This window comes from Vombatus ursinus, unplaced genomic scaffold (genome assembly GCF_900497805.2).
Source record: "Vombatus ursinus unplaced genomic scaffold, bare-nosed wombat genome assembly UNPS02014168.1, whole genome shotgun sequence".
Lineage (NCBI taxonomy): Eukaryota > Metazoa > Chordata > Mammalia > Diprotodontia > Vombatidae > Vombatus > Vombatus ursinus.
The window spans coordinates 3,605,740-3,620,130 of record NW_020953946.1 but is presented as its reverse complement, the minus strand read 5'-3'; the positions used below and the strand labels follow the sequence as shown (position 1 = coordinate 3,620,130).

Here is a 14,391-nt window from a genome sequence, read left to right as displayed (position 1 = left end):
CAGAGTATGCATCTCTTTTTAGAGGAACTTTGTATTCCAAATCACTTGTCAAATAACATCAGGACTTCTCCAACCCTTCATAAGACCCTTCCTATTATGATGTCATCACTATTAAAAATTAAAAGAAGGAAAATAATTTTGACTGTTTGGTTCAGCCAAATTTGTGTCTGGGTATCATTTGATTACAGAGGGGGAAATGTTAAACAAAAAAACCCTCTAGTCTTATAACTGTGCAGCTAGGTGGTGCCAGAGTGCATACAGCACCAGGCCTGAAGTTAGGAAGATTCATCTTCCTGAGTTCAAATAGGACCTCAGATACTTCCTAGCTGGGTGACCCTGGGCAAGTCACTTCACCCAGTTTCCCTCAGTTTCCTCATCTACAAAATGAGCTGGAGAAGGAAGTAGCAAACCACTCCATTACCTTTGCCAAGAAAACCCCAAATGGGATCATGAAGAGTCAGACAGGACTTATAACAACTAAACAAGTCTTATAACCATATCATCCTTATTTCCTGCCTTAATGCCTTTGCTGACATTATTCCCCATACATAGAAGACCTTTCTGCCTATCCACCTCCATCCTACCCTTCAGGTCCTATCTCTTCAGTGAAACTTTTACTGGCTATGTCCCTTTCTGTGTCAGTCAACATCGCATGACTTAATGCTCTACTGTCTTGTGCTTTTTGCTCAGATTTGCTCCATTTCTGTGAGGTGCTGGAAGACAGAAATCTGTGCCCCCTGTAGTGCTTAATTTATCTGCTTCACAACATTGTTGTGAGAAACACTTTGTTAATGTAAAAGCGCTATACAAATGTGATGGTTGTTAGTGCTGAGCACATAGTAAGTGGGCAATATAATGAGAAACTTATTAGTGGCCTCAAAGCAACTTTATGTTAACAATTGATCTGTAAAATGACTTCAGCATCTAGGTTCTCATAAGATACATCACAATTAACCCCTTGTTGTTAGTTTCATTGTAGAGAAATTAAGAAATAAATTGACAATAACTTTAGATTCATCATATTAAAGAGTCAGTGTAACTCTTAGAACTATGGGTGATATTTTTATATGACTTATCAGATATGATAATCTTCCTATTCTGTTGTGAGATAGACTTCTCTTTTTACTCTGGCAACTTTTTTTTGTTGTTGTTCATTTGTTTCAGTCGTGTCCAACTCTTCATGACCCCATTTGAGGTTTACTTGACAAAGATACTAGAGTAGTTTGCCATTTCCTTTTCCAGCTTATTTTACAGATGAGGAAACTGAGGCAAACAGAATTAAGTGACTTGCTAGTAAGTGTCTGAGGCCAGATTTGAACTCAGGAAATTGAGTCTTCCTAACTTCAGATCTGGTATTGTATCCACTGCACAACTTAGCTGCCTCATAGTCGATAGCTACTCTGCCTATAATTCCATCAAAGTGATAGAAGAGTTTCTTCATGCCCCTTAAAGTGGCAACAGAATATAAACACTTATTTGTACTTCCTTTAAGACCATAAAGTCTTATTATCTTTGTCATATATTTCTTACCTTACCCTGTAATTTCATCAAGTAGACCAGAGAGGAATTGTGTGAAACTCAAATGATCAGTGAGCCCTATTTGATCTCTTATTATCCCCACCATCACCACCATCACTATACTAGAAACATTTAAATTTGTTTGTGATATCATGTTTGTATTTGTTTTTTCATTTCTCTGAAACTTTCTAATTTCTTACTATTAAATCTTTTAAGAAGCACAGTATAGCACAGTGGGTATAAACCCGGGCAGGTCTTACCTCTGACACATACTGGCATTGTGACCCTAGACAAGTCATTAATTTCTCAGGACTCTGGGCAACTCTTTAAGGGTATGTGTTACAGAGAAGGTGTTACCCCACATTAGTAGGGGAAGTTTTGTCACGCAGGAGTTCCCTCTACCAATGAAATCATAGGTGTAGGCCCTCTCGTTCATTACCTTAAACCCAATTAAGAAATACTACAGAGAAATTCGAGTTCTTCTGAATCATTAAACAAAATAGCACCTAAAGTAAGATTCATTACTGTTATGACAAATAGCTTGATTTTAAAATTCTCATTTTCTTTTTGTTGTGGAAGGTCTATTTTAGCTTCTTACCTTCTGAAAGAAAAACTGAACATCTTGGGCAAGTTGGGATGTTTGCTAAGTTGTGCTGGTTCTGTTGTTCTTATCATTCATTCCCCGAAATCTGAGAGCGTAACAACTCAGGCTGAGCTGGAAGAGAAACTTACAAATCCAGGTAACTCATTTTCTTGTTTAAATATTATGAAGAGAGGTAGCCTAAGGAAACTTAAGGAATTTTTAACTGTCCTGAAAAATTTTCCTAATGTGATATTCTCTAGAAAAATTTCCTAGCACTGGCCCTGGAAGTCAGGGGGACCTGAGTTCAAATTCGGCCTCAGACACTTGACACTAGCTGTGTTACCGTGGGCAAATCACTTAACCCCAGTTGCCTCACAAAAAAAAAGAAAGAAAAATTATAGTGTGTATAATCCTCTAATATCATAATAGTCACCTATATAGTCTCATTTTCTAATTTGCCTAGTATTTTGAAGTCTGATCATATGTTCTTTGGCTTCAACACTGACGTGTTGAAAAAAAGCCATTCTCACGATTGAATGAAATGTGTAATACAAAATGGTATTTGGAATCAAATAAGGGAAAGTATGCTGTGCATCTTTAAGCAGACTTTAAGTTCTGATGTGGTTTTCTTCTAAACTAATCTTCTTTCTAGAATTTTTTACCATATTTCCCAGTTAGCAGCTTCAGATAATGGTACCATGTGTTCCTTTACTCCAAAACCATGGATGCCTGCATGCCACCACGACCAATTGTGTGAAACATAGCACAGACAAATGCCTATTGAGGCAAGTATAACTGAAGTAACCACAGGCGCACTTGAGATATTTAAGAATGGCTCAGAGTGAAATTGGCCTGGGATGTTCCCCTGCCTCCACTTTTTGTGTTTATTTAATTTCCCTCCCTCCCTCCTCACCCTCCTCCCTTCAATGGTAAACAATCAGATATAGGTTACACATGTGCTATATATGTAATATATATGTGTATATATATGTTATATAGGTAAGACATTTCCATTTTAGTCATTATGTACAAGCAGATGCAAATAAAAGAAAAAAATGAAAGAAAGAAAATGAAAAATAGCATGCTTCAGTACACAGCATGCTTCAGTACACAGCATGCTTCAGTCTATATTAGAACAATATCAGTTCTTTCTCTGGAGGCAGATAGTAAGCTTCATCATTAGTTCCTTTGGGATTGTCTTGGATCATTGTATTGCTGAGAATAGCTAAGTCATTCACAGTTCTTCATTGAACAATATTGCTGTTCTGTGTACAACATTATCCTAGTTCTATTCACTTCACTATGCATCAGTTCATGTGAGTCTTTCCAGATTTTTCTGAAATCATCCTACTTGTCATTTCTTATTGCACAATAATATTCCATTACAATCATATACCACAGCTTGTTTAGCCATTCCCCAATTGATGGGCATCCGTTCAATTTCCAATTCTTAACCACTACAAAAAGAGCTGCTATAAAGAATTTTTGTACAAATATGTCCTTTTACCCTTTCTTTGGATGTCTTTGGGATACAGACCTAGCAGTGGTATTGCTGGATCAAAGGATATGCACACTTTTATAGGACTCTGGGTATAATTCCAAATTGTTCTCAGTTCTTAACTCCACCAACAGTGCATTAGTGTCCCAGTTTTCCCACAGACATCCAACATTTTCCTTTTTTGTCATATTATCCACCCTGATAGATATGAGGTGGTACCTCAGAGTTGTTTCAATTTGCATTTCTCTGATCAGTAGTGATTTAGAGCATTTTTTCATATGACTATAGATAGCTTTGATTTCTTTGTCAAAAAACTGCCTGTTCATATCATTGACCATTTATCAATTGGGGAATGAATAGTATTTTTTATAAATTTGACTCTGTTCTCTATATATTTGAGAAATTAGGGCTTTATCAGACATACTTATTACAAAAAAAATTTTTCCCCAGTTTTCTGCCTTCCTTATAATTTGTTGCATGGTTTTGTTTGTGCAAAAACTTTTTAATTTTATATAATCAAAATTATCTATTTTACATTTTGTAATGCTCTCTATATCTTCTTTGGTCATAAATTATTATCTTATCCATAAATCTGCCAGATAAACTATTCCATTCTTTTTTAATTTGCTCTTTATGTGTAAATCATGTACTCATTTTGACCTTGTCTTGGTGTATGGTGTGAGTTTTGGTCTCTTCTTAGTTTCTGCCATACTTCTTTCCAATTTTCCCAGCAGTTTTTGTCAAATAATGAATTTTTGTTCCAAAAGTTTAGATCTTTGGGTTTATCATATACTAGATTACTATGGTCATTTACTATAATGTAATTTGTACTAATCTATTCCACTGATCCACCACTCTATTTCTTATCCAGTACTAGATGGTTTTCATGATTACCTTTTTATAATACAGTATGAGATCTGGTATGGGTAAACCACCCTTTTTCACATCTTTTCATTGATTCCCTTGATATCCTTGCGCTTTTATTCTTCTAGATGAACTTTGTTATTATTTTTTCTAGCTCTATAAAATAATTTTTTGATAGTTTGATTGGTATGACACTGAATAAATAGATTAATTTAAATAGATTTGTCATTTTTATTATATTGGTTCAACCCACCTATGAGCAATTAATATTTTTCAGTTGTTTAGAGCTGACTTTATTTATGTAAAAAGTGTTTTATAGTTGTGTTCATATAGTTCCTGGGTTTGTCTTGGCTAGTAGACTCCCAAGTATTTTATATTGTCTACAGTTATTTTAAGTGGAATTTCTCTTTATATCTCTTGCTGCTGAACTTTGTTGGTAATATATAGAAATGCTGATGATGGGTTTATTTTATATCCTGTAACTTTTCTAAAGTTACTAATAATTTCAATAATTTTTAATTAATTCTCTATGATTTTCTAAGTATAACATCATATCATCTGCAAACAGTGATAGTTTTGTTTCCTCATTGCCTATTCTAATTCCTTTAATTTCTTATTCTTCTCTTATTGTTATAGCTAATATTTCTAGTACAGTATTAAATAATAGAGGTGATAATGGGCATCCTTGCTTTGCCCCTGATTGTATCGGGAAGGCTTCTAGCTTATCCCCATTACAGATAATGCTTGCTGATGGTTTTAGATAAATATTACTTATCATTTTAAGGTAAGATCCATTTATTCCTATGCTCTCTAGTGTATTTAATAGGAATGGGTGCAGTATTTTGTCAAAGGCTTTTTCTGCATCTCTTGAGGTAATCATGATTTCTGTTGATTTTGTTATTGATATGGTCAGTTATGCTGATAGTTTTTCTAATACTGAACCAGATGTGAATTCCTGGTTTAAATCCTACCCGGTAATAGTGCATGATCCTTGTGATATGTTGCTGTAATCTCTTTGCTAGTATTTTATTTAAAATTATTACATTAATATTCATTAGGGAAATTGGTCTATAATTTTCTTTCTCTGTTTTGGCTCTTCCCGATTTGGGTATCAGTACCATATTTGTGTTGTAAAAGGAATTTGGTAGAACTCCTTCTTTGCCTATTTTTCCAAATAATGTATATAGTATTGGGATTAATTGTTCTTTGAATGTTAAAAAAGTTTTTTTGCCTTTTGGTGAGGTAATTAGGGTTGTGACTTGCCCAGGGTCACACAGCTAGTATCAAGTGTCTGAAGATTTGAACTCAGGTCCTCCTGACTCTAGGGCCAGTACTCTATCCATTGTGCCACCTAGCTGCCCCAATGAAATTTCTTTCAGGCTTTTTCTGCTAGGTTTTGTAATGCTTTAGATAAAGTAAAAAAGGTAGGAGTAGCAATCTTGACATTAAGCAAAGTAACCACAAAATAGATTTGGGTAAAAGAGATAAAATAGGCATGCTACATCATGCCAAAAGGTAACAAAGACAGCAAATTAAAACTGATATTTAACATGTATGCACTGAATGGAATAGCATCTAAATAGTTATAACTTAAAGGAGTTACAGGGAGAAATGGGCAATAAAACTATAATAGTAAGGGACCTCAGTGTACCTCTTTCAGAACTAGACAAATCTAATCAATCAATTTACAAGAAATAAGTTAAAAATCTGAATAGAATTTTAGAAAAATTAGATATGATAGACCTCTGGAGAATATTGAATAGGAGTAGAAAGGTATATAAATGTATTTTAGCTGTGTATAACATCTTTACAAAAATTGACCTTGTAGTAAAACATAAATACCTCACAAATAAAATACAGTAAAGTAAAAATATTAAACATATCTTTTATGGACAACAATGAAATAAAAATGATAGTCACTAAAGAAACATTTAAAATTATTTAGAACAAAATAACTATTGGTAGGTCAAAGAACAAATCACAAAAATGATTAATAATTTCTTTGAAGGTAGTAATAACAGTGAGGCAACAGACCAGAATTTTTGGAATGTAGCCAAAGTAATCCTTAGAGGGAAATGTGTGTCTCTATCCACTTTTATCAACAAAATACAGAAAGAACAATCAATGAATTCAGCATGCAACTAAGAAAAACAGACTAGAAAGTCAACAAGTTAAACCCCCCCAATAAAATCTCAAAATAGAAATCCTGAAAATCAAAGGAATTAATAAAGTGGAAAACCAAAAGGCATTTAATTAATAAATAAAATTAAGAGGTCATTTGGGGGAAAAAATAGGGACACCACTGGCTACTCTGGTTTTTTTAAATTGCCAGTATAAAAAATTTAAAAAGAATTTACAACAAATGAAGAAAAAAATAAGTAATTTAGGGTTAGAAACAATTGTGCCCAATTATATGCCAATAAAACTGACAATCTAAATAAAATGGAGGAAAATTTATAAAATACAAAATCCTCGATTAACAGAATAAGAAATACAAGACTTTAACCCAAATTCAGAAAAAGAAATTGAACAAACCATAAGCTCCCAAAGGAAAAAAAACAACCCAGGAACAGATGAATTTGCAAACAAATTTTATCATTCAAAAAAACAATTAATTCTAAGCTTACATAACCTGGAGGGAAAAAAAAAGTCCTACCAAATTTCTTCTATGATGTAAACTTTTTCTTGGTACCTAAATCAGGGAGAGTTAGAATCTGGAAATAAAATTACAAATTCATTTGCTTAATGAACATACTGATACAGATTTTTAAAATAAAATATTAAAAAGAAGAAGACAACAACACATTACAAAAATTATACACTATTATCAGATTGGATTTGTACTAATGTAAGGTTGGTTCAGTATTAGGAAACCTATCAACATAATAGAGGATATTAATAATAACAATAAAAGTCGCATGATTACATTAGTAGATCCACAAAAATCTCTTAACAAGATACAACATTTATTTCTGTTAAAAAAAAAAATACTAGAAAACATCACAATAAATGGACTATTTCTGTTAAGACTGAATAGTATCTCTCTACAACCGGAATCCAGCATTATATGGAATAGGGATAAACTAGAAGATTTTCCAGCAAGATCAGGGGTAAAGCAAGGCAGTTTATTATCACATTGTTAATTGATGTAGTGTTTGAAATGCTAATCATGGCAATAAGACAAAAAAAATTGAGGAAATAAGCATATTCAAAGAGAAAACAAAATTGTCACTGGTATAGCCATTCTGGAAGACAGTTTGGAATCATGCTCCCAAAGTTACTAAACTGCATGTGCCCTATGACCCATTACCAGGTCTGCGTTCCAAAGAAATCAACAAAAGAAGAAAAGGGCTTCTGTGGAAAAAAAAAATGTCTATAGTTGCTTCCAGAAAAATACTTATTTATTGCACCTGTGCTCAGGGCTTCCACAACTCGCTTTTTTCAGTAGGAAATGATTCTGCCTTTTCTGTGGATTTCCCTGGCTTTTTGGACATAATATTGCTTTAAGTACATTTGATCCCTAATACAAAGAGTATTGCCATCAGTTCTGGTTTTTGAGTCAGTAGAAATCCAAATTCCAACTCTACTTCTTATCTCTTCCTTCCTCTTCTGACCTCTCACTGTTTATCAGACTGCATTGACTTTTAATTCACTCCACAGCATTTGTTATCTTACTTTCATTGTCAAAAGACAGTCCATGTTGGGCCTAGCTTTAGAAACTGATCTTAGCTTTAGCCCTGGTAGATTCATCTCAGCCTTGAGTAATTCCCATGCCAGGAAATCTGATTCTCTAAGTGATTTTTAACACGAAAAAAGTAATGGTAGAGGTTTCAGCCATTGATATGTTTAAGGAAGTCAAATTATCCTAAAAGTATTTGTAACCAGAAGGAGGATAAAACAAGACAAGGGACTGATCTGCTAACTTAATTTATAGTGATCTCTTTTCATTGGCAAAAGACATTGTAGAGTACTGACCTCAGAGCCAGGAAGACCTGGGCTCAGGTACAACCTCAGACACAGCTGGACAAGTCCCTTAACCTCCTACTGTTCTTGGAAGCTCTCTACCAAGTTACAGAGAAAGTGTCAACCTGTTTGGATATAGAGAGTTTCCTCATTTGGAAATTCCCTATACCATTGAACTTCCAGGTCTGTTTCCTCTCCCTATTTTATTCTCATTGGTCACAATATGGACCATCACATTTGGATACCATCGCCTCTTGCCTCAGATGTATTATCATAGGAAGAATGTGAAATTTATAAGAGCAGTTGAACTCAATCTTCTTATATAAGAAATTCCTGTATATCATTATCTTGCAAATCTCTAAGATTGATGTATCTGAGATCATTGTTCACTAATACATTGAGTATTGACATCAGTCAAAGTGTTGATACAGAAAGATGTATTATTCACTACAGATATTCTGTGGTATGAAATTTGTCTTCCATTAGACACAAACTAAAGGATAAATTATTAATAGAGAAGTTCTCCAGTTGTTTCTTTTCACATGTAACATTGTATTAGTTTTATTGAGCTCTGGTACTACACAATCTGCTCAGTGATCTATAATAATAAGTAAGAAATAGGTTTTAACCATCCATTTTGGGGGGAAAACATTATGTTGCCCTTAATGATATGTAACTGAATGGGTGGTCTATTGAATTAGGCTATCTAGTAAAGAATGCTATAGATGGGAATTGAAAAGGGAAAGGGAATAAGCATTTACACAGTGTCTTCTATGTGCCAGGCACTATGATAAGCATTTTGTTTTGTTTTGTTTTGTTTGTTTTTAACGAATATCTCATTTGATCCTCATACCATACCTGTATGAGGTAGATGCTGTTATTATCCCCATTTTTACAGTTGATGAAACTGAGGGAAACAGAGGTTAAGTGACTTGCCCAGGGCCCCACAGCTAGTAAGTGCCTGAGGCTGCATTTGAACCCAGATCTTCCTGACTCTGGGCCCAGTGATCTATCCATTGCACCACCAGCTGCCTCTGGGCAGATGGGCAATGAGGTAAGCCAAGAATGAGAAGTTTGGGGCTAGAGATCATTTGGGAAATTGCATAATGCTTTTGGTGATCTCAGACTGTCTGCTTTAGTGATAAAGGACTTTCTAATACTAATATACTCTTGACAAATGACTGTGAATAACTGAATCTCATTATCTCAAAGGTTAAAATGCCGCTTCCGAGGTCAATGGATAAAAATCTAATGGGTGTCGAGCTGTTGCATGTTATCAAACATGCTATCAAACATGTTGTCAAACATGGATTATGCATGAGAAGCAATATAAAAGATAACTACTGAGGATGTGTGTGATTAAAATAAGAAAGGGACCAGTCAGATATTGAGACTAACAGATGACAGATGGTCAGCCCAAGTGGTACATTCGTATACCACAGAGACTTATATTAACAAAAAGAATAGGGGAAAAAAGAGAATTGGTTCTAGGGTTAGGGTAGCTTCTCAATGAAGGATTTATGAGAAAATGAGAAGAAATATGAAAAGAGAAGGCATTGCAAGAGTATGATGGTAGAGAGAGTACTGATGGTATTGTAGCTCCATTAAGGCAAGAAATGACATGGGAACAGAACGTAACAGAATGAGGGAAACGTAATAAAAAGTTTAATTAATCTGGTTAGAGGATTATACATACTATGGTCTAATGAGAGTAGATTAAAGAGTATTTAATGTCAGTGTCATACTTTGCTGATTTGTGATGTTTGCTTTTATCATTTTTAAAAATGTGCTGTGTGATTCATTCATATTTTATTTTTTTCCCTTTGATTAACAATGTGTTATTTGTTTTTCAGTGTTTGTTGGCTACCTGTGCATAGTGCTCCTCATGCTGCTGCTTCTCATCTTTTGGATAGCACCAGCCCATGGACCTACCAATATCATGGTGTACATCAGTATTTGCTCATTGTTGGGGAGTTTCACTGTACCAAGCACTAAAGGAATCGGGCTAGCTGCTCAAGATATCTTTCATAATAATCCATCAAGTCAAAGAGCCCTATACCTTTGTCTGGTCCTTTTAGCTGTACTTGGCTGTAGTATCATCATTCAATTTCGCTATATTAATAAGGCACTTGAGTGCTTTGATTCATCTGTATTTGGTGCCATCTATTATGTTGTATTCACCACTTTGGTCTTGTTGGCCTCAGCGATTCTTTTTCGAGAATGGAGTAATGTAGGACTGGTAGATTTCTTGGGAATGGCATGTGGATTCACTACTGTTTCCATTGGCATTGTCCTTATACAAGTCTTCAAAGAGTTCAATTTCAACCTTGGGGAGATGAATAAACCTAACATGAAAACTGATTAAAATACATTTATGGGGATTGGGTGGCTCAGGGAACCAGTAGCGGGATATGGTTACTGGTCTGAATTTGACCTAGGTTTGCGGAGACCAAAATGTGTAAACATCTCAGATGTTTGAGTTGTTGGTGGAATTAGTAGGTGGCCTCTGTCAAATTCCTACTGAACAAATGTCCATATCCCTAAAATCACCACTTCATATGGCATTCATCAGCACTATCAGTGGCTATCATTAGCAGAAGGGCCAAGAGTTGAAACAGCATAGAGAGTGATGCACTGCCTCCCCTGAAAATTAAATCCCTCCCAAAATGTCTGAGGTTTCTCATTCAGCATTGTGGAATGGCAGTCAAGGCGTCACACTTATCTGTCGACTAGTCTTCTGTTTCTCATTGTCATTAACCAGGAAGCTTTCGAGAATGTCATTTCCTTAAAAAAAAAAAGTTTAAAAGCCAATTTAAATAGAAAAAAAAAGAGATGGTGCTCCCTTTTCTTCTTACAATGCTAAATGTTCTCATTTGTTAGATACTTACATTGGAAAAGGATGTAAAATGTTAATTGGACCATAGGCTTGAAATCCAGCAGTTTAGTGACCACTTTTACATTTGTCTTTCTGGATTATATATGTGTCTCTGACATAAAATTCAGGTATTTATTCAAATAAAAGATAACCACTAAAAATAATTAAAAATCTTCTTTTTAAAAAGTAGGTCTCCAAGATCAGTTAATGGCAAAACATTGGGGAGGGAAGAGGTAAAGAAAAGAAGTAAAGAAATTATGAGAAAAGAAATAAAGAAATTATGTACTGGTTTGTTTGCAAAAAGAATTTAAATATTTCAGTGCCTTTGCCTTTTAAAAATACCCCTTAATTTGACTGAGCTAATGAAAAAATAACTTCTTTTTTTAATAAATAACTTATTACATAAGTTAAAACAATATCATTTCTTTGGATATTCTCAGATTCTAAATGCATAAGTCATCCAGAAAAAAAAGCAATATGTTTCTGGGAAGGTAGTCAAGGCTAAGACCACTTCAAAGCTATTTGGATTTCTTTAGTATGTAGCTATCATCAGACTGAGAACAACTAGGTATGTATGGACATCTCCTTTTGCATTTCATCATATGTAATGGATATCAGTTCCAAATTCCAGCCTTAAGTCTTTTGATTCTGTAGGTTAATGAGTTCCTTCAGGAAGAAATATGTATCTTGACTAAATGGCTTTTCAAAAATAACTCCTTGTTCGCTAGATTCTAATGCTTTCAAAAGAGAGAGAAAACAGTGAACTACCACAGAGATTGAGTTCCTTGAAACTCTATGAGAAAGACAAAAGATAAGCTAACGCTAATTTCTATAAATTGGGAAAGAAGCTGGTTTATAAAAGAACTTTTGCAACAGAAATTTTCTAAAGAGTTCATAGCAAGCACTGATGACCACAGCTGAGTGAGTTTGTTGTCCAATGTGGCAGAACATTCTTATTCCTCTAACTTTTCATTCATTAGACTTTGCAAATAAGCACTTCATTTTACCAGTGTATTGATTATGATTACTATTCTGTACTTAGTAATGCTAAATGAAATAAGACCAAAACATTAAGTGACAGAAATCCCTAGCAAAATGTCATTTGTATCATTGTTTGACATTTTAATGAAACAAAGATACATGTAAAATGGAAAGTTAGGATAAAGAAAAGTAGCTATTAGTAACTTCTGATTGCAGGGACTCTTACTAAGGGAAAACCAATGGCTCCTAAAAAGAGTCAAAGTTACCTGTAAATGGTAAAGAATATAAAGAAATTAAAAAATGTCAGCTGAAAAGTTCAGTTATGAAATTATAGGGAACTTGATGCAGAGAGAATAAATAAAATTAGACTACTGTTTAATGTAAAGAAAAAAATTACTAAAATAGGAGCTACATTTTATGGAAGTAATTTGTGAGTAAAGACACAGATATTGTGATGGCTCTTTTAAAAGTTACAGACCTTATTTTGTTGTTGTTAATTGACCTACCATAAATGCTCAATTTCTATTAAGGGATATTTTATTTAAATAGTGATTTAGCACAAAATATTTAGTAATGCAAACCCTGATCAATGATTGCATGTGTTCAATTTTCAGAACAGGTCATATTCGCAATATTTTCACTGCTGTGAATATTTTCCCATTATGGTACAACCATAAATTGAAGGGAATTTTCATGTATGGCATAGAAATCCTTTGTTCTTTGTTAAACCTGGTATCTGAGGAATGAAGAAGCTTTTAAAATTTAGTGTACTTTATCATATTTTACTCCAGAACTATAAATATCACGAGTGTTTAGGAATGACAGTTCGAATATCATTTCCTGAGATTTTGTGCAAGACTGAATGTCAAAATAAAAATAGAGTATTTGAAGTTTCCCCCAAACAGCTACCTATATTTAGATATTAAACTAATTCTAAGCAGACTCCCCACATTCCCCAGAAGTATCCCTGATCCAGAGAGGGTTTAAATACTAGTTTTTACTAAAAGTATCTTATCAGCATAGACCTACTCCTATTTGGCCAAATCATACAAAGTTAATATGACTAGTCCTTTAGAAATACTATCAAGTTAAAAAAAAAAACTATCAGGTGATCATGAAGCTTAGCACGGAGCAAATAACATCTGATTTCTAGCAGCTTTCTATATGTTGTTAGTTTAAAATTAATTTAGAAATAGAATGGGAAAATGGATAGAATCATATTTTCAATTTAATTAAAACTTGGGGAGTAGGTGAGGGAAAATAGGGCAGTTCTCAGAGTTGAGCCTTTCCAAAAGCAAATGGAAATAGCATCATTTCAATACCTTCGCTTTTATTATCACTTGGGAAGAAAACACTACCATTTTTTAAATATAGCTTCAAAATCAAATAAATTCATCAAGTATTTATCAAGCATCTACTGTGTGCCAGTCACTGTCTTATGCACTGAGGACACAGAGAAAGACAAAAAAAACAAAACAAAAAAAAAAAAAACACGAAAAAACTCAGCCCCTGCTTTCAAGGACCTCTTATTCTAGTTGAGGAGACAATATGGAAACTATTTACAAATATATAGACAGCATAAATTGGAGATAATACTAGAGGGATGTGGGATGATAAGTTGTAGCACCATGATATGTTTTATCTTTTGTTTTTCCTTTTATAAAAATGAAAACCTCAAAATTACCAATGTACCCTTACAGACACCTCTTTCACCTCCTGAGCATCTTCAAAGTTTTTGTCTGAAATTATAATTAAATTAGAATGTTTAGATTTCATATTGACATACGTTTAAAGGGACAATTGTCCTCCTGCCTGGATGGTGCCTTGTTCTCTCACCTTCATTTTTTGTTTTTAACCTTTTTTTTTTTTAAACCCTGATTTTTTATGAAATGTTAGGACCATGATGAATCCTTTTTCAGACCCCAAGCTGATAGGCCACACCAAAACAGTTTTCTTCATTCTTGCTTCCTTTTTATAGAGAAAAGGCAGCCTGCTAACTGCCAGAAACTCATGTAGACAACAATGGGAATGACAAAATCCAGAGCCTTCGGGAAGGAATCCATGATTTTCTAGTGGCCTTGTTCATCACTTGCACTGTAACCACAGACT

General features: G+C 34.1%; 1 protein-coding gene across 1 annotated transcript in view; it reads left to right on the top strand.

Moving 5' to 3' along the window:
- The window catches only part of NIPA1 (NIPA magnesium transporter 1), a 50,592-nt gene extending 38,937 nt beyond the window's left edge, over positions 1-11,655 (top strand). Inside the window, exons 4-5 of the mRNA XM_027859490.1 lie at positions 2,098-2,258; positions 10,280-11,655. Coding sequence (XP_027715291.1) covers positions 2,098-2,258; positions 10,280-10,791 — 673 coding nt within the window. The 3' untranslated portion in view covers positions 10,792-11,655. The remainder of the gene's footprint in view (positions 1-2,097; positions 2,259-10,279) is intronic.
- Positions 11,656-14,391: the final 2,736 nt, after the last annotated feature.